The sequence below is a fragment of the Hylobates moloch genome, unplaced genomic scaffold (genome assembly GCF_009828535.3).
Source record: "Hylobates moloch isolate HMO894 unplaced genomic scaffold, HMol_V3 SCAFFOLD_6, whole genome shotgun sequence".
Lineage (NCBI taxonomy): Eukaryota > Metazoa > Chordata > Mammalia > Primates > Hylobatidae > Hylobates > Hylobates moloch.
In genome coordinates, this window is record NW_026652281.1 from 5,296,575 (window position 1) to 5,316,702 (window position 20,128).

The window sequence follows — 20,128 nt, forward strand, 5'->3', positions numbered from 1 at the left end:
ACCTGCACACAGCCTCTCCCACCCTCTCACATTCCGGAGGCAGAATGACCATGTCCGTGCCATGTCACAAGACATCCCTGCTCAGAAACCCCTGTTCAGATCCCGGGGGGTCTTCGGGATGACGCCCCCAAAAGAACATCACCAAGGGACTGAGACGGCCCAGAGCCCATCCTGTGTCTGGATGAAGCCCAGTAGGTTTCTCAGATGATTGTGGCCCTGTCATACGTCCCACTGCCCCTGCCTAGTTTCCCCTTGTGGCTAGGGTTCTATATTTCCTCAGACAAACCACACCACCGACCCTCCCAGCTCAACCCTAACACTCAGGTTTGGCATTGGTGGAAGGCTGGCTGGGCACCAGGTCCTGCAGACAAACAATCTCCTTAATTTTTGAGACAGGGTCTTGCTCTGTTACGCAGGCTGGAGTACAGTGGTGTCACCACAGCTCACTGCAGCCTCAGCCTCCTAGGCTCAAGCAATCCTCCCACCTCAGCCTCACAGGTAACTGGGAATACAGGCATGCACCACCACACCCAGCTAACTTTTTGTATTTTTTGTAGAGATGGGGTTTTGCCAGTTGCCAAGGCTGGTCTTGAACTCCTGGGCTCAAGCGATTCTCCTGCCTTGGCCAAAGGAGGCTGGGATTACAGGCATGAGCCACCGCACTGGCCAGTCTCCTTAATTTTTTTTTTTTTTTTTTTTGAGACGGAGTCTTGCTCTGTCGCCCAGGCTGGAATGCAGTGGCGCAATCTTGGCTCACTGCAAGCTCCACCTCCCGAGTTCACGCCATTCTCCTGCCTCAGCCTCCCGAGTAGCTGGGACTACAGGCACCCGCCACTACGCCCGGCTAATTTTTTTTTGTATTTTTAGTAGAGACGGGGTTTCACCGTGGTCTCGATCTCCTGACCTCGTGATCCGCCCACCTCGGCCTCCCAAAGTGCTGGGATTACAAGCGTGAGCCACCGCGCCCGGCCGTCTCCTTAATTTTTGAATAGCACCGTGAAGTACCTTCCCTCACATACAAGGCCCTCTGTGTAAACACCCATCCCACCCCTTGTCGGGTTGGGAATCCCCCTCAAGGGATCTGACCCCCCCCCACACCCAAACTCACCCTCCCAGCCACCCTCTGCACCCTGGTGCCTGGGACAGTGTCCTGCATAGCCTAAGGGCTCAAGCCCTCTCTCTAAGAAAGAGGCCATGGACAGCACGCAGTAACACGCAGCGGACAAAAGGAAAGAATCGGTGATCACGCAACACCACGGGGAGACCTCACCCATGTGATGTTGAGCAAAACACCATTTGGAGGCACAGGCAGTGTGCTGTGTGGCCCCCTTCATGTGAGGTTCCACACCAGACACCACAGACCGACAGGAAAGATGCTGGAATGGTGGTCACTTTGCAGGGCACAAGAGAGTCTCTGGGGCACGGGAGACACTGTCCATCTCCATCTGGATGGTAGTTACGTGGGTACAGGGCTATTGCCATGGACTTTCAGTATGTGTCTCCCCAAATCCCAGTGTTGAAGCCCTCACCCTCAAGGTGACTGTACTTGGAGACAGGGCCTTGAGGAAACTAATTAAGGTTAAATGAGGTCAATAGGCGAAGTCCTGATCCAATAGGATTGGTGTCCTCATCCCTCACCACCACGTAAGAAGGCGGCTGTTGGTGAGCCAGGAACAGAGCCCCCACTGGAGCCCGATGCTGCTGCACCTCGATCTACCACCCCTTGATCTGCAACCCCTTGGTCCAGGGGACTGCCAGCCTCCAGAATGGTGAGAGAGGAAAGTCTGATGTGTAAGCTGCCCAGGCTGTGGCGTCTGTTGTTGCAGCCCCAACAGACTAAGGCATGCGAGACTGCGTCGCACTGTATACTTAAGATGAGTATATTTTACCATATGGAGGTTATTCCTTTTTTTAAGGAAGCAGGGGGCAGCTACAGAAGGAAAGAATTTCATTTCTGATAGGACCTTCTAGTGTCTATTTTTTATAGAGTCAAGTCAAATGATTCCTCATTCACCACCTGCCACTGGGCCAGGAATTCCACCACCTTGGACCAGTCTGCTGCTGTTGCATGGTGCCTGCATCCCTCCCAGGCAATGACATACCCACTGCGCTTATCCATGTGGGCTGCTGAGCCACGCCACGCCACCGCAGGCACGCCAGATGGTTTTGAGAGGGCTTCTATTTTTCCTCTCAACCTCAGCGATTCCCCCTTCATCCCGCCTTTTCATAACTACTCCTGACCCAAAACAAATAAATGAGGTCATTCCCGTTTCATTCAGTCACTGAGCAAACATGCCCTGGGGCCCACTCTACACAGGGCACGGGGCAAGAACAGCGATGGCCAGTAGCCAGCACGCAAACCTCAGGCCGTGAACTGGGGGAGTGGTTCCCCAAGAATCAGCACATATTTGTCCTATGAGCAAATGAGTCAAGGGCTGGACGCCACACTGATGATCTGAGCATGCTATAGGCGGACGAGGCACCATGATCAGGAGGCCGCATGTGGACCCTCTTTGGAGGGAAACAGAGAAGCTAGGCTTTGTGTGAACATCTGTTTTCTAGGGTGCTGTCTACTGCATGTTTTCAGAGAAAAATAAGCATACTGCCAGGGCAGACCATGCCGGTTGCCCAGCCAGCAGCTAGTCCCGCTTCTGACTTTGTTCAGTTGGTCCCAGAGGACGTCTTGCAAAGCCAGTTGGGGCAATGTTGTTCCCCCTCATCTATGATTGGTCTAATTCTGGCCAAGAACATAAGGACAAAGTATGCCAGTGTGCAAAAGACCTAAGGAGAGAGCCCTTTCACCATCCTTCCTTCTTTTTGGGGAGATGTGATGTTGGTGCTGTGCAGCCATCTCCGGACCATGAGGAGAGAATGGTATGGCAGGAAGACAGAAAGGACCAGAGTCCTTGTTGACACTGCTGAGCTATTAAGCTAACCCAGATGCACGAAACTCTAGATTCTTTGTTATGTGAGATAATAAAGACTTCGCTGCTCAAGCCAGTTTTCACTCGGTGCTCCCTGGCAAGCAAACACATCCCAACCCCCACTCCATACAACCGCATCAACTTGTCTTACTTTGGAGAATAATTGCAGACGAGGTAGACCGCGTTCTCCCAAACGTCTCCCCAGACGGTCATCTTCCGGCAGGTGTTCACAGCACAGCCGATCTTGTTGGTGGTGGCCCAAACTATCTGAAAAGATGACATCTGTGTGTCACAGCTCGAGGGACACGGCACAAAAGGGTGATCTCATTTGGCCTGGGTGTATAAGGTGCTGGCACTAAAGAGGTACATAGTGAAGGGTTGGGGAAGCAGATATTAGTCCCTAACCGATTGAAGATACATACATTTCCTTAAAAAGCAAAGCAAGTGGGCCGGGCGCGGTGGCTCACGCCTGTCATCTCAGCATTTTGGGAGGCTGAGGAGGGCGGATCATGAGGTCAGGAGTTTGAGATCAGCCTGACCAACATGGTGAAACCCCGACTCTACTAAAAATACAAAAATTAGACGAGCATGGTGGTGGGCACCTGTAGTCCCAGCTACTCTGGAGGCTGAGGCAGGAGAATCGCTTGAACCCGGGAGGCAGAGGTTGCAGTGAGCCAAGATCATGCCACTGCACTCCAGCCTGGGTGACAGAAGGAGACTCTGTTTCAAAAAAAAAAAAAGCAAGCAAACAAACAGACTCCCACACAATGAAAATGCCCCGCAATGTTAAATTGCCATAGAAGTTTTCTCGGTTGGGTGCAGTAGCTCACACCTATAATCCCAGCACTTTGGGAAGCTGAACCGGGAGGATTGCTTGAGCCCAGGAGTTTGTGACTAGCCTGGACAACATAGCCAGACCCATCTCTAAAAAAAAATACAAAAATTAGCCAGGCCTGGTAGTGCACAATTGTAGTCCCAGGTACTCAGGAGGCTGAGGTGGGAGGATTGCTTGAGCCCAGGAGTTTGGGGCTGCAGTGAGCTAAGATCACTACACTCCAGCCCAGGTAGGAGGGAGACACTGCCTCAGAGGAAAAAAAAAAAGTTTGTAGTGCTCACGCAGTTTCTGGCCTTGCTGGTAACAAACAGCTTATTCTACCGGCTGTACTTTGCATAGAACTGAATTTTTAAAAATTAAGGCAATAACAGCGCAGAGGCTTTACAGATTTGGCTACAATCCCCCAGGGGCAGGGGGTGAATGACTGGGATTGGGGTGCAGGGCTGAGGTCGTCGCCAGTCCCCGAGTTACCTGTGTGTAGTGCGTGCACATGGGCCCCGAGCACCTCTCTGGACACCAGGGGTTGCACTCGCTCGGGTAGGGGTAGGTGTAGTCCTTCACCTCGTCATACCAGGACTGCACGTGGAACCCGGGAGAGCGATACCTGCAGGGCAGAAACCGCTCACTCAGTCCCAGCCCCTCCCCCAACCCGCCAGTGGAGACAGCAGCAGCCAGGGGCAGGAGGGACGGAGGGAGGCCGAGGAGGGGGAATATCCCCCAATTCCAGCAGCAGCCACGGGCAGCCGGGAGGGAGGGAGGCCGAGTAGGGGGAACAGCCCCCAATTCCAGCAGCAGCCACGGGCAGCCGGGAGGGAGGGAGGCCGAGTAGGGGGAATATCCCCCAATTCCAGCAGCACCTGGTACAGGTGCTTAAAACCACGATCATTGAGGAGCTCACCTGGGGCCTCTAGTAGGCTCCTCAGGTGGCTCATACACCACCTGCATGTGCAGGAAAATCTTAACCTGGCTCTTAATGAGTCCTTTGTTATGTCAATTAGGTGTTTACTTTCAGGTACATTGGAGAAAAACTACCCAGCCCATGAAGCCCGTATTTCACAGATATTGTTTTCTAAGACAAAACCTGATTAAGACGTGAGCGCAGTTAAGGCCGAACATGGTAGCTCACACCTGTGATCCCAGTACTTTGGGAGGCTGAGGCGGGTGGATCACCTGGGGTCAGGAGTTGGAGACCAGCCTGGCCAACATAGCGAAACCCCGTCTCTACTAAAGATACAAAAATGAGCTGGGCGTGGTGCTGCACGCCTGTAATCCGCAGCCACCAGCTGCACCTGTCCCTGGACGTCCTCCACAGGGTCACCGCTTCATGCCTACCACCCCCTTGCTTCAGCCTTGGCCGCCAAGGTTGGCACCATTTTTTTTTTAACTAGGGAAAACACCAAACTGGAGGCAAGTCCACAGTCCCGCTGTCACCAGCAAGTATAAACAAAGTGGTTTCAATGAAGAGAAAATGCTCATGGGGGAAATGACCATTTTTAAGGGCCATGTGGTCGCCGAGGCAGTTAGAGGTCTTGTAACAATTACTGTCTGGAAGCGGAGCGCACAGCAGCGGTCAGCGGCTTTTGCAGAAAGGCGTGCACACAGTGAGGAGGCAGGAGCAGAGGGCTGCTGGCCACTCATCCGCTTCCCTGCAGGCTCAAGGTCACGCAGACTCAAGGCTGGCACTGGCAAGGCTGTGGGGAAGGGAACCCGCGGCTGCCCCGGGGGGCCGTGCAGAGTCAGGGGCTCTTTTGCAAAGCAAGTTAGCAAAATTCCTTAAGAAGGGGGGAAGTCTGTGTGCCCTTTGGCCCAGCAATCCTCCTTCTCAAGAGTAATCCTAATGAAATCATTCAAGTGAGACAAAGCGAAAAACAAAAAACAAAACTGAATCTGCAAGAGCCAATGGGTCAACTTTGGTCTGTCCACATAGGGACAATTAGGGCGTTTGCAGGGCGACACTCATGACAACTGTATCACTGAAAATTTCCTGACATTGTATGAAAAGGAAAAAAAAAAAGATTTCAAAGTGATCCAGGCTACAGCCGCAATGCTGTAAAACTATGTTGGCGCCCAGCCAAGTGCTACAAAGGAGCCCAGAAAAATGAAAAGAGCTGAACCAGGCTAGTGGAATTATAGATCTCCCGGCTTTAGACACTTGACTTTCATGTTATTGTAAGTTTTTTTTTTTTTTTTTTTTTGAGATGGAGTCTTGCACTGTCGCCCAGGCTGGAGTGCAATGGCGCAATCCTGGCTCACTGCAGCCTCCGCCTCCAGGGTTCAAGTGATTCTCCTGCCTCAGCCTCCCGAGTAGCTAGGATTACAGGCGCCCGCCACCACGCTTGACTACTTTTTTTGTATTTTTAATAGAGATGGGGTTTCACTATGTTGGCCAGGATAGTCTTGAACACCTGACCTTGTATTCTGCCCACCTCGGCCTCCCAAAGTGCTGGGATTACAGGCGTGAGCCACCGCGCCTGGCCTGTAAGACAGTTTTTATAAAAAGCTAACTTCACCAAAGAAAAAACCATGGTGTGGATTTGCCTCTCTGAAGTCACAGCTGTCGATCCACCATGACACCTGCCCAGGTTTGTCCTGAAAACCCACGGATGCAGAGGAAGGTGTGGCTGCCTGTGGCCCAGTGAAACCCAGGCTAGGAAATTCCTCTGTGGGAAGTGAAAGCAAACCCTCACCTACATTTTAAGAGGCTGTCTAAAGCCCAGTCCAACTTTTCAATAATTAGGGCAAAATGGATGTCGATCCAGGTCCTGGATGGGTCTGAGGACATGAATTCTGGCCTTGGGCATGACACAGTCACTGGGTGGTTGTTAAGTCTTATGTGGTCTTAGTTGTTATCCTGGGGGTGGTCAAAAGACATTTTTCCACTTTCTCCAATGAAACCAGCTCTCAGCCCCCAGGAGGGGACTTCTGGCCTCTTTGGGAGCACGGATACGTGGTCCAGGTTACACTGGGGAAGGCCAGTCAGCTGCGTTTAACAGACAAACATCAATGCCTCCTGTGGGAGAGGGGACAAACCACTCCCAGACAGGGAAGGAGAGGGGACAGAACACTGCCAGACAGGGAAGCTCGGGGGTCTGGAGAAGTTAGTGAGCTTCCGGACAGCCGGATGATGCAGGGAAGGCAATGGGCAACTTCCCAACAGGAGGGAACGTGGCTCAGCCTTAAACAGAGAGCAGAGCCAGACAGAAATGACCGACCACGGACAGAGCAGTTCACCCCACAGGAACGGGGACTCAAGAACTCTGCACAGGAGATGGAATGGAAACCCCGAACTATAGGCCGGGTGTGGTGGTTCATGCCTGTAATCCCCGCACTTGAGGAGGCCAAGGTGGGTGGATCACTTGAGGCCAGGAGTTTGAGACCACCCTGGCCAATATGGTGAAAGCCTTTCTCTACCAAAAAATAAAAAAATTACCCAGGCGTGGTGGCACATGCCTATAGTCCCAGCTACTCGGAAGGCTGAGACTCGAGAATCACTTGACCCCAGGAGGCGGAGGTTGCAGTGAGCCGAGATTGCACCACTGCACTCTATCCTGGATGACAGAATAAGACCTTGTCAAAAAAAGAAGGAAGGGAAGGGAAGTGAAGAGGAGGGGAGGGGAGGGGAGGGGAGGGAAGGGAACCGAAGGGAAGGGAACCAAAGGGAAGGGAAGGGAAGGAGGGAGGAAGGAAGGAAAGGAAGAAGGAAAACCCAAACTACAAACTTTAATCAATCATCAGTGTCTGGGGTCAGCCAACCAAGCTTGAATACATTTTGTCAGTCACTCAGGAGTGTTCCTGGGTGCCAAGCCTCAGTTTCCCAGAATATCGATAGGACGGGTGGTCTGTCTCACTCTCTTTGCAGGCTAAACTTGATAATGGGCACAAGTGCTGAGCCCGGCACACGGCAATGGGGGCCTGCGGCAGCTGGAGAGGAACTTGTGGCTCTTACCTGCCCCAGTGGGCGGCCAGGTTCTGCCCGATGGACACCAGCAGACTGGTGGGCCCGTGCTCCCAGATGCACTGACTGGCCCACGCTGCAGCAGACTTCTCCAGTTCGTCATCCCAGGTCTGTAGGAGAAGGAGAAACGGGAACCGGGAGGTGAGGGTGAGGGAGGGGCGTAAGAACCATAAATACAGCAACGCCCCAGCCTGGGCTCCCGTGGAGCCTACAGCCAATGCTCTGCTGCCATATGGCTGGGTTCCTAAATCAGCCAGGGGGGCGTGGCAGGCCAGAGGTGCCGGCTTCAAGCCTGTCCTCAGGCCTCCTGCTGGGCCTCTAACTTGAGAGAGGTCCTGGGCAGCTGCCTTCTCTCTGGGCCTCAGTGTCTGTTCTGTGAAACAGGAGTGGCCATGCTGAGTGACCTCTGAAGGTAACACGGCACGCTGTGTGGAAGAAAAGGGAAGGTCAGCAGCCATCTCTAGGGACGGTCTTGGCCTGGAAGCCCCTCGCGATGACCCCAGCTTCCTCTCCTTACTACGCATGTTCCAGGCACACCAGGCCTCGGGCTTTACCCCAATCTTTTCGTTGCATTCTACAGGGGGACTCTGAAGCAGGCGCTTCTTATCTCCATTTCACAGGCAAGCACATCAAGGCGTGAAGAAGCAATGCCATTTTCCCCGGGTCCCACAGCCAGCCAGTCGCAGACCCAGGATTAGAACCCAGGTCTTCAGGACCTTGGACCCTGAGCTGTCTCCATGTATGCAGTTATGTGTGGGCCACAGCAGGTAATAATCAGATGCTATTCCTAGGCCAGGGGCTAGAAATAAATTATCCGTGTGGCATTGGATTGGAGCTCTGAATGCTGGTCCTGGAAGGGCGGTGTGAACCTAGGCACGCAGTTACCCTCTCTGAGCCTCACTGTCCTCATCTGTAATGTGGGTATGTCCACAGCCCTCAGTGTGAGCAGTAATGGGGAGGGGAAGCCTACGAGGTGCCCAGCCCAGGGCCTGGCTGCAGTCAGGGAGGTTTTATCCGCGTCAGCCACACTCAGGCCTGCAAAGAAAAGCAGACGAGGGCCTCTGCAGGGGATTTTAGATTCTCACTGGCCACCCGCGGGGCAACACTGCGAGAAAGGCCCTGAGATGAATGGGTGCCGCATTTCAGTTGGAAGATAGAAAGTGCCGGAGATGGGCTCGGCGCAGTAGCTCACGCCTGTAATCCCAGCCCTTTGGGAGGCTGAGGCGGGCAGATCACTTGAGGTCAGTTTGAGACCAGCCTGCCCAACATGGTGAAACCCCATCTCTACTAAAAATACAAAAATTAGCCGGGCCTGGACAAAGTAAGACTCTGTCTCAAAAAGAAAAAAAAAAGAAAAGAAAAAGAAAAGAAAAGAAAAGAAAGTACCAGAGATGGACGGCAGGGATGGTTGCACAACAGTGTGAATGTACCTAATGCCACAGAACTGCACACTTAAAAATGGTTACAATGGTCAATTTTATAGTCCGTATATTTTACCACAATGAGAAGAAATTGACAAGAGACGTCTTCAGCTTGCCCAGATCCCTGCTTACCTCCCAGCACCGCCCATCCTGAATTAGCGGGGCCTGAGCAGGGGTCTGGGCAGAGACTCTGAAGATAGGCTGGCCCCAGGAACACACATGCCTCCTGGGGAGAGAACTCCATGAACAGAGCAAGCGTGTCCTTTCTCCTCTGTGGAGGAACAGACGCCAGGCAGCCCTGGCACAGCTGGCAGCTGACGCTGCACTTCCTCCCTGGAGTCCTCCCGACAGATGCTCCAGGTTTAAGCAGGCAGAGGCTGGCCACCCGCCCTCTGCACACCCAGCCCTGGGCACACAGCAAATGCTCAGGGAAGACAGTCCTCTCTTAGCCCTGGGACCCCCCAGCAGGGAGTACCTGCCCAACACAACTGCATGCCTCGCTTCCCGCTCTCCCCGTGTCCCAGGAAGACTCCTCAATGGCCAAGGGGCAACAAACCTTGAGTTTTGGAGAGGTTAAGTAGCATGCCTGAGGTCACACAACCAGGAAGGCTTTCACAACCCCCTCTTGTCTGGCTACTAAGGGGGGCTCTTCCTGCCTTGCATACTGTAACCAAGTGCCAGACCCATCCCACTAAAATAATAAGTTACTAAAATATGCTAATGCAATATGCTGACTGTGCAATATACTAAATGATAACAGCATCATTCACATTTACTTAGAACTCATTATGCATTATCTCATCGCCTCCTCCAAACAACCCTATGAGAAAGGGTTTCTTGTTCCCATCGTGCAGGTGAGGAAATATAAACAGAAAGGCTAAGCAATCTGCCCCAAATCACAAAGCTGGCCAGTGACAGAGCTGGCTGGAGGCAGGCAGGCTGGCTCCAGAGCCTGTCCACTCAGAAAACCTCAGAACGGGCTCCTCAGCTCTTTGGGGTTTTAGAATCCACCTTTCAGTGCTAAGGCTATTTCAAAGGACTGTGGCTTGAAGCCACAGCAGGCGGGGTTGAGCAGGAAGCCATGTTTCCAAGACGCTTTCTCAAATCTGCATTGCTTGTTTGCATGTGAACCGGAGCAGCGGAGCAACGCAGTGCAGTGCTGAGGGTGCCGAGCTCAGTGGCAGGGGCCCTGCCTTCCCTTCCTTTCAGCCTCCCTGCTCTGAGGTAGCCTCAGTAGCATCTATGAAGGCTCAGCCTCCCCAGCAGGCCGGCCTTTTAGACCAAAGGACCCAGATCCCAGCTCCAATCCTGAAACATCACCAAGTAAACAAACAGGAAAACATGAAAGACCTGCTATGGGCTGCCCAGGCGGCCTGACTTTCCCTGCTGCAAAGAAGCTCCTTTCACTGGCGCTAAGTCTTGCATGAAACCGGGAGGACCGCACAGTGCAGGGACAAGAAGACCAGCGTGAACCCGGCCTGCTCCAGACCGGAAGGCGGGAAGCATCTGGGATCCTGGGGGTGGCAGCTCAGTCAAGCTCCAGTCCCAGATGCTGACAACCTCTCCAGAGAGACGTGGGGCCTCCTTGCCCCACGAGGACCAAGGCCAAGCCACCAGGGATGCGTGGATGGGACATTCAGTGGGTCTCAACGTTCCCATGGCCCCTTTCATTTCTCATAAAGCAACTCTCCCAACAGCATGTTCCAACAAGCCCCCTCTGCTCTCAGAAATTGGGAGTGAAAAAGAAAAACTTCAGTTGGGCACAGTGGCTCATGCCTGTAATCCCAGCACTTTGGGAGGGTGAGGTGGGTGGATCACCTGAGGTCAGGAATTCAAGACCAGCCTGGCTAATGTGGTGAAACCCCGCCTCTACTAAAAATACAAAAATTAGCCGGGTGTGGTGGTGTGCACCTGTAGTCCCAGCTACTCAGGAGGCTGAGGCAGGAGAGTCGCTTGAACTGGGAAGTGGAGGTTGCAGTGAGCCGAGATCGCATCGCACCACTGCACTCCAGCCTGGGCGACAGAGCTAGAATCTGTCTCAAAAAAAATAAATAAATAAATAAAGGAAGGAAGGAAGGGAGAGAGGGAGGGAGGGAGGCTAACTGACTTGGAAGGGGAGGGGAGCATGGCACGAAGGAAAGCAGTGACTCTGAGGGAAGGCTTGCAGGTCTTCCAGCCTCTGCTCTGCCCCTTCAGAAACGGCCCCCGGGCACAGTTGCTCTGCTTCCAGGAGCCTTTCTCACGGTGCGGTGCGTCCACAACTTGGAGAAAGACAGAAAGCCCAGCCAGAAAGCCAGTGTAGACCTGACCCATGGGCAACGCCTCCCAGGTCTCCGGAATGGCTCTTTGTTCTTCATTCCCTGCCTCCCGCCCAAATACCGCCCCCGTCACTCCTCACCTGCCCATCACCTGCTGACTGAGCCACCTCCCAGCAGCCTCCCTGCTTCCTGCCGGGCCCTCCAATCCCCAACATCGCACAGCAGCAAAAGTGTTTCATGGCCAGGCGCGGTGGCTCACACCTGTAATCCCAGCACTTTGGGAGGCTGAAGTGGGTGGATCACCTGAGGCCAGGAATTTGAGACCAGCCTGGCCAACATGGCAAACCCCGTCTCTACTAAAAATACAAAAATTAGCCAGGCATGGTGGTGGGCACCTATAATCACAGCTACTTGGGAGGCCAAGACAGGAGAATCGCTTGAACCCAGGGGTCGGGGGTTGCAGTGAGCCAAGATCACACCACTGCACTCTGCCTGGGGGACAGAGTGAGACTCTAATCTTCACAGTCATAATGTATACCCTCCCACAAAAAAACCTGTTTCACCCCCATTTCAGCAATACCAAAACCCTATTCCTCATAGAATAAAAGGCAGGCTCCTCACCTAGCCTCAAAGCCCTGTGTGATTTGCCCCTTCCTGCCTCTCTGACCTCTTCCAATGGCCACACTCCCTCAGAAATGAGCCATGGCCCCGCCAGCTTTGTGAGAGCTCCTCTGAGACCTGAAGCTTTTCTCCCATTAAGGAAAGAGACTCACGAGGCGGTGGTGGCCTTCACACCTTCTGTTCCCTCTGCCCAGAACACCCTTCCCTGCACGCTTGCTTGCTCAACCATGCTCACTCTTCAGGTCTTAACTGAGATGGCTCCTCCGCAGAGTGGGCCACCCTTAGACCTCCATCTCAGTCAGGTTTCTCCCACCCCTAACGTTCTTTCTTGCAGCTCCCCGTATTTCTTCATCTAACTCTGCACAACTCATAATCATGCCTCTTCCTGGAATCCAGGACAGTGCCTGGCACATCGAAGGTGCTCCACAAATACTTCCTGGCTACACTAGTCCGGAGGTTCCATGTGGACGGGGACCTCATCTGCTTTGTTCACCTCTTTATAGCGAGAATCTCACGGGGTGCTGGGCACACGGGAGGCACTCAAAAATATATAGAATTCACCAGTTGATTAAATCTCAGGCGTGTGGAAGGCAGAGAAGCAGAGCCTGCCTCCTACCCACACATTCAATAAATATGTATAGGCTGGGCACGGTGGCGCTTGCCTGTAATCCCAGCACTTCGGAGGCTGAGGTGGGTGGATCACTTGAGGTCAGGAGTTTGTGACCAGCCTGGCCAACACGGTGAAACCCCGTCTCTAAGGAAAATACAAAAAACTAGCCTGGTGTGGTGGTGCATGCCTGTAATCCCAGCTACTCAGGAGGCTGAGTCAGGAGAATCGCTTGAACCCCGGAGCCGGAGGTTGCAGTGAGCCGAGATGGCATCATTGCACTCCAGCCTGGGAGACAGGGCAAGACTCTGTCTCAAAAACAAACAAACAAACAAAAACAATAAATATGTATTAGCACCTTCTATGTGCAGGTTTTGGGGACAGACAGGGTGGCTTTGAATCCCAGATTCACCAGGTGTACATTTGTAGCTGTGTGGTTTGTACAAGTCCTTTAAAGATGAACCTCTCTGAGCCTCAGTTTTCTCTTCTGCAAATTGGTGCTAATACTTTGCAGGATTACTGTCAGGATTAAAGAGGATACAATTCACACGGCACATAATAGCCACTCAACCCTCATGCGACGACCCTCCATGGCAGCTTTGTGGGGGAGACATGGGTCATCACCCAGGCCAGCTCAGCCTGTAGCAAAGGAACGTGACCACAGCTTTAAAGACATAGATGAGACGGCAGCATTTCTCTCAGAGCAATCACAGCAGGGGGCCATGGGTGCATTCCAAAGACATGATGACGCCTGTACCCCCAAAGTGGCAAAGACTCAGACTCTGGGGAAGACGTGGATTTTTTGTTTGTCTGTTTTTATTTTTTGAGACAGGGTCTCGCTCTGTCACCCAGGCTGGAGTGCAGTGGCGCAATCTCAGCTCACTGCAGCCTCGACCTCCCGGGCTCAAGTGATCCTCCTTCCTTAGCTCCCACCCCCCACCTCCACCTCAGTCCCACTGCAGCTGGGACTACAGGTGCACACCATCACGCCCAGCTAACTTTTGGTTTTTTTTGTAGAGACGGGGTTTTACCATGTTACCCAGGCTGGGACGTGGGTTTGTTTAAAAAGCCATTCATAGCTGACGGATGGACAAGGTGGAGGCTCTTGGTTGGTGGACAAGGAGGGACCCTAGAAAACTGTGGTCCATTTCCCTGTAGTTCTGGAAAACCAGCCAGGAAAGAAGTTTCCATACTGGAGCTTGGGGTCAAATAGCAGCATCCCCCGACCACACCTGGGACACACATCACAAGCACGCAAGAGGGTTGACCTTGGCTGCCTTCTGTCACCATTAGCTCCTTTCCCAGTTAGCAAAGACTAGGGGTTGGGGAGACAGGGTCAGTCTGTGCTGGGGACTTCACAGCCTCAACTTGTCTCACAGTCATGGCCAGCACATGAGGAAGGACTCTCAAAGTGGAAAGTGAGGCTCACAGTGGTTAAGGAGAAGTGAGAGTGGTGCAGCCAGCGTGTGACAGAGCTGACATGAGCATCGGCAAAGCCCAGCCCTGGGCCCCTCCCCAGTCTGCCTCCAGGTGGGAAGGGCTGAGAACTGTGTTCCCAGTGGAGCTACCAAGAGCGACATGAAGGCAACGAAGCAGGCTCTGCACAGGGAACCCACGTGTGTTATTTTGGCAGAATGTTAAGAACAGAGCCAGAGCCAGACATTGTGGCTTATGCCTATAATCCTAGCACTTTGAGAGGCTGAGGCAGGAGGATTGCTTGAGCCTAGGAGTTCAAGACCAGCCTGGGCAACATAGCAAGACCCCCATCTCCACAAAATATTTAAAATCTAGCTGGGCACTGTAGTGGGTGCCTGTAGTTCCAGCTACTTGGGAGGCTGAAGCAGGGTCGCTTAACCCCGGGAGCCTAAGGTTTCAGTGCATGACGATTGTGCCATTGCACTCCAGCCTCAGTGGCAGAGTGACACCCTGTCTCAAAACAAACAAACAAAACAGAACAGAGCCGGGATCCTCCCCTGCCAGAGGACACCCTGAGCCAGCCATCACACGCACTGACTGGGGAACAGAGCTGGCTGGGGAACAGAGCAGGCTGGTGGCCCAGGCCCCACCCCCGGTGCCGGCCTCTGTGGCCGGAGCCAGCACTCACCATGTACTCCATGTTGGAGGCCTGAGGCTGCACCTGGCCCCGAAGCTTGTTGTGCAGCATGAGGATCTCCTCCTTGTCCTCCCTGGGAATGTCTCTGCGGACCCGCGAGTGAGACTCGTTGTGCTGGTATTTGCTGAGCAGCTCCTCTAAGAGAGTGACATTGGGCAGGAGGTAGCCTTGGGATCTGCAGACCAGGAGCAGCAGCCCCAAGGGGATGACACCGCCCAGGACGCAGCTCATGGCTCCACTCCTGCAGCAACTATGGGACTCACAGGGTGGCCTGGGCTCCTGGGGCACAGCTGGGCGCTTGAGCTCTGAAAGGAAGCAGAGGGCGGTGGGAGAAGCCGCATTAGTAGGAGCCGGTCACAGCGCTGGCTCGAGCAGCGAAAGCAGCACACACAACTCTCTCTCCATTTTACAGATGTGGAAACTGAGGCCCACAGAAGCTAAACAAGCAAGGTCCCACAGACAGGAAGTGGTGGAGCTGGGATTTACGCCAAGGGTTTCCAGCGAGGCGAGCTGTCGGGATTCCAAAGAGGATAACCTAGAAGAGTTCCTCCTGGACTCAAGTTTTCCTCGAGCGAGTCCCTGCATTTTCTAATTATGAGTCAGCATCTCTTACACATTCAGGACTCAGGTGCATCTCTGGCACAAATTAGCTTCCGTCTCTTTCCCCAAGGGGATGGCTAAAGTCATTTCCCATCACCAAAGGATGCTCCGTGGACCAACGTTGAGAGGAAACTTCTAGTCCCTGTGAAGTCAGACTCAGGTTACCCATAGTGGTTGACATATGGCTCCTCTTATCACGGCCCTCGCCCCGGGCCCCACCCGCACATCTGTCGCACACTAAGACACAGCTGCCCAGAACAAAGTCCAGCCAAGGCCTCAGCCTTTTGTTCCCTCAGAAAACCCTTCATAAGCACCTACACAGGCCGGTCATTTATGTTATTCCCAATCACCGTGACAACCCAGGAGGTCAGGCTGTTCTCATCCCCATTTTACAGATAAGAAAGCTGTGGCTGGCTGGGCACGGTGACTCACACCTGTAATCCCAACACTTTGGGAGGCTGAGGCAGGTGGATCACGAGGTCAGGAGATCAAGACCATCCTGGCTAACATGGTGAAACCCCGTCTCTACTAAAAAATACGAAAAACTACCCAGGCATGGTGTCGCGCCCCTGTAGTCCCAGCTACTTGGGAGGCTGAGGCAGGAGAATGGCGTGAACCCAGGAGGCGGAGCTTGCAGTGAGCCGAGATTGCGCCTCGGCACTCCAGCCTGGGTGACAGAGCAAGACTCCGTCTTAAAAAAAAAAAAAAATGCCAGGCGCGGTGGCTCACGCCTGTAATCCCAGCATTTTGGGAGGCCAAGGCGGGTGGATCACGTGGTCAGGAGATCAAGACCACGGTGAAACCCCGTCTCTACTAAAAATACAAAAAATTAGCCGGGCGCAGTGGCGGGCACCTGTAGTCCCAGCTACTCAGAGAGGCTGGGGCAGGAGAATGGCATGAACCCGGGAGGCGGAGCTTGCAGTGAGCCGAGATCGCGCCACTGCACTCCAGCCTGGGCCACAGAGCGAGACTCCGTCTCAAAAAAAAAAAAAAAAAAAAAGAAGGCTGTGGCTTAGTGTGGCGACAAGACAAGCCCAGGGCCGGCCTCCTGGTAAGCAGAGACACTGAGATTCAAAATGATGATTACAAAGACCCAGAATTTTCCAGCAAGCTACCTTGGCTCCTCTGTCCCTGGGGGCCAACTACCTCCCCTCCATTATAGGGTCACGAACCACAGCCCTCCTCCTCCTGGCTTGCCATCTGAAAAATGTGTGTTATTGGCCCAAGAAGAAAAGGAAGGGCTTGAACGAGTGCGTCAGTGCACACCCCACTCTCTACTTTTCCCCCAGGGGAGAGTCGGGGCCACCCCGTCACCTCCATCGAGCGCCTTATTTTGTGCTGGACTCTGAGATGGAGACTGGGGATGCGAAGATGAAAAGGACTCTGTCCCTGGCCTCGAGGAACTCACAGTTAGGTTGGGGAGATGTGGGAGGAAACCCGCAGTCCCCACATAGCAGGACAAGGCTGACTCTAAAGACAGTGCCAGGCCCTCAAGGGCCGGAGGAAGCAGCTCTGTCTGGAGGGTTGGGTGGTGGCCGTGCCTCAAGCTGACCCGTCGGAAGTCCACGGGGCTCAGTTCTTCACATGAGTCCTCCCTGGTCTTCACCCCCATAGCACCAACCAAGTGTTTACCAGTCAAGTTGGCTGGGACAGTGGCAGTGCAAGGTGGGCGTCCTTGGGCGGGGCCGGGGTGGGGAGATGTAGATCGAGGCCTGGAGGGGATGGAGACCAAGACGGGCATCCCAGGAAGCAGAAACGTTGGCAACAGGCGACAGAGGCTGAGCCAAAAAGCTATGGGAATGCTGTGGTTCCCATTCCTGACCCCTGGAAACTCTCCAGGGTCCTGACTGAGCCTGCGCCTCAGACAAAAATAACCCCAAGCGGAGAGGAGAGGCTTGGCTTGCTTTGTAGCGGGCCAGACGGGCTGCCCTCCTCCGAAGCCGAGCCCGGGACGGCGCGGGGAGGACCTCTGCGTGCTTACTAGTCCCTCTGGGAAGCAGACCAAGAATGCAGAACTTCTCAGGATCCCTGATCTCTCTCTCTCAGGTTAGTCACACCACCATACATGAACATTTCCAGCTGCAGGCGGCCAGGCTCAAAGAAGAGACGCCAGAAAACTCTGACGCTGGGCTGAGGTTGAGAGTGCGGTAATCGGCGTCACGGGGTGTCCTCCTGGTGTCATGACGATGCTCCGCTTATTTGCATGTACATAATGAGATATCTTGGGGATAAGACCCAATCTAAACACAAAATTTGTTTATGTTTGAGATACACCTTATACATGTAGCCTGAAGGTAATTTTATCCAAAATGTTAAAATAATTTTGTGCATGGAACAAAGTTTTCACTGTGTTTTGACTGCAACCCATCACATGAGGTCAGGTGTGGAATTTTCCACATGTGGCTTCAGGGCAGTCCTCAAAAAGTTTTGGATTTTGAAGCATTTCGGATTTTTGGATTGTCAAATTAGGGAGGGCCAACCTGTGCTTAACAAAATAAAACAAAACGCCAAAGTGAGAAAACAGGAGGAGACAAATGCTGTTTTTAAATGAGTCCTCTGTCATGTCCTCCTGAGCCAGCGTGAGCTATCCCAGGAGATCTGACTGGCCGCCTTCGTTCTGAATGTTAAAGGGACTTCCACAGCTCAGAGGCTGGTCCTTCTCTAAGGATTCCAAAGAGAAGATATGAAGTCTCAGGTGGAGCTTTAGAGTTGGGAGAACCACAGGGTTTAGTGAAACCTACACTTTGGAAGAGAACAGAAGGAAAAGGGGAGAGGAATGGGGGGGGTTTCTCCAAGTGCCCTCATGTGCACCACAAAAGCCGCCAGCCTGGGAAACACAGGCCTGCCATGTTGGGTGGCGTGCCAGTACTGTTGGGTCTGAAAGTGGTTGTGTTTGACTTCAGCCCAGACGGCCTAGGGGTGTGGGGAGGTCCCTGCGTGGGAGGAGACGAGGCTTCTCCAAATCTGGATGGCTCCTGCCACATTTGGGCTGCAGGAGAACACAGAAGATTTTAAGCAGGAAAGTAACCACAGGCCAGGCATGGTGGCCCACGCCTGTAATGCCAGCACTTTGGGAGGCTGAGGCAGGTGGATAACCTGAGAAGTTCGACACCGGCCTGGCCAACACGGAGAAACACCGTCTCTACTAAAAATACAAAATTAGTTGGGCGTGGTGGCACATGCCTGTAATCCCAGCTACTTGGGAGGCCAAGGCAGGAGAATCGCTTGAACCTGGGAGGTGGAGGTTGCAGTGAGCCAAGATCATGCCATTGCACTCTAGCCTGAGCGACAAGAGCGAAACTTCATATCAAAAAAATTAAAAAAAAGAAAAGTAACCATAAAAGGGCCAGCACCTTATTCCGGTTTGTACCCCCAGAGCCCAGTGCTGGGTGCACAGGAACAAGCACACAGCTATGGGTTGAGCTGGGTTTCCCCAGACTCACACATTGGAGCCCTAATGTCCAGGACCTCCAAATGCGATGTATTTGGAGACGGGGCCTTTGCGGAGGTGATTAAGGTAATGTGAGGCCGTGAGGTTGGGCCCTAACCAAGCTGACTGGTGTCCTTACTAGAAGAGTTTAGGACCGAGACACGCAGAGGACGACCATGTGAGGACATAGGGAGAAGACGCCATCTGCCAGCCACGGAGAGAGACCCCAGGAGAAACCAGCCCAGCCAGCACCTTGATCTTAGACTTCTGGCCTCCAGAACTGTGGGAATCTAAATTCTTATTGTTTAAGCTTGTGGTACTTTTGCTGTAGCTGGCTTAACAGACCAACACACATCAGATAACACATGGGTGGACAGGACTGTTTCCAAATATGCCCCTGGCTGTTGTAAAGAGGAGACATGAGGGAGGCAGACAGACAAGTTAGGAGGCCGAGGCCAGGGTCCTGGCTGGAACCTGGTTGGTGCCATCTGCCAAAGCTACAAACCAACTGGCTGAGGCCCAGTTCACAGGGGCAGTGCCCGGCAGCCCTGGCCCACACTGCCCATTCTACCCCCACTGCTGAGACAGCTCAGTAGGAACCGGGACAGAAGCACTTCGCCCCTTTTCTGTTGACAACGAAAACACACAAACTCTTTCCAAATGAGACAGACCTCCAAGTGGTCCTGGGCTTGCCAACGTCAAGAAGTGGCTCATGCCAGCGACCCTCAGGGCGAAGGGGGCCACAGGGGAAGACCTGCCGTGGGCCAGTCACGGTGGGAGCGCCTGACCTCCGTGACCTCCTCTCCCCCTCCTGATTTCCCACAGTCTCGGCTCCATCACTTCCACTCCACAGATGAGGAAGCTGAAGTCCATGGAACTTAAGGAGCCTGTCCAGGGCGAGCAGCAAGTCTGGAGCTGGAACGCAGCTCTTCTAACCTCAAGGCCCAGGTGTGCCCTTGGCTTAGTGCCCTGCTGCCTCCCCGGAGTCGGCTTCCCTCTGGATTTGAAAATCCCAAGCACCCCCACCAACCCACGCAGGAGGAAGAGGGTTCCCAAACCAAACAACCGAATCTTGCCCTAAAGTTCTCTTCCACCGTCTCCTGCCTCCTGGGAAGGCTGCTGGGCTGGGGGAGTCGGGGCATGGGCCTCCCAGGTCGTGTGGTGCCTCTGTTGATGAGAAGGCACCAATGTGTCACCCCCATGGGAGACGAAGGAGACCCTCGCATCATGGCGACATTCCACCAACACAAACACGCCCCCCCACCACCGTTGGTGCTGCCCACTCGCCTTTGACCCACATATGATGAGCTGACCTCTGACCTATGACCTCTGGCAGACGGATGCCCCCTGCAGAGTGCCCTCCT

General features: G+C 53.6%; 1 protein-coding gene across 2 annotated transcripts in view; it reads right to left on the reverse strand.

Annotated features, from left to right (window-relative positions):
- Positions 1-20,128, reverse strand: part of CRISPLD2 (cysteine rich secretory protein LCCL domain containing 2) — a 90,640-nt gene that overhangs the window by 56,572 nt on the left and 13,940 nt on the right. For both annotated transcript variants that reach the window (XM_032156292.2, XM_032156293.2), the window contains exons 2-5: positions 14,726-15,039; positions 7,706-7,824; positions 4,231-4,363; positions 3,076-3,191 (exon numbers count right to left, since the gene is read on the reverse strand). In XM_032156292.2, the coding sequence (XP_032012183.1) occupies positions 3,076-3,191; positions 4,231-4,363; positions 7,706-7,824; positions 14,726-14,965 (608 nt within the window). In that variant the 5' untranslated portion in view covers positions 14,966-15,039. The remainder of the gene's footprint in view (positions 1-3,075; positions 3,192-4,230; positions 4,364-7,705; positions 7,825-14,725; positions 15,040-20,128) is intronic.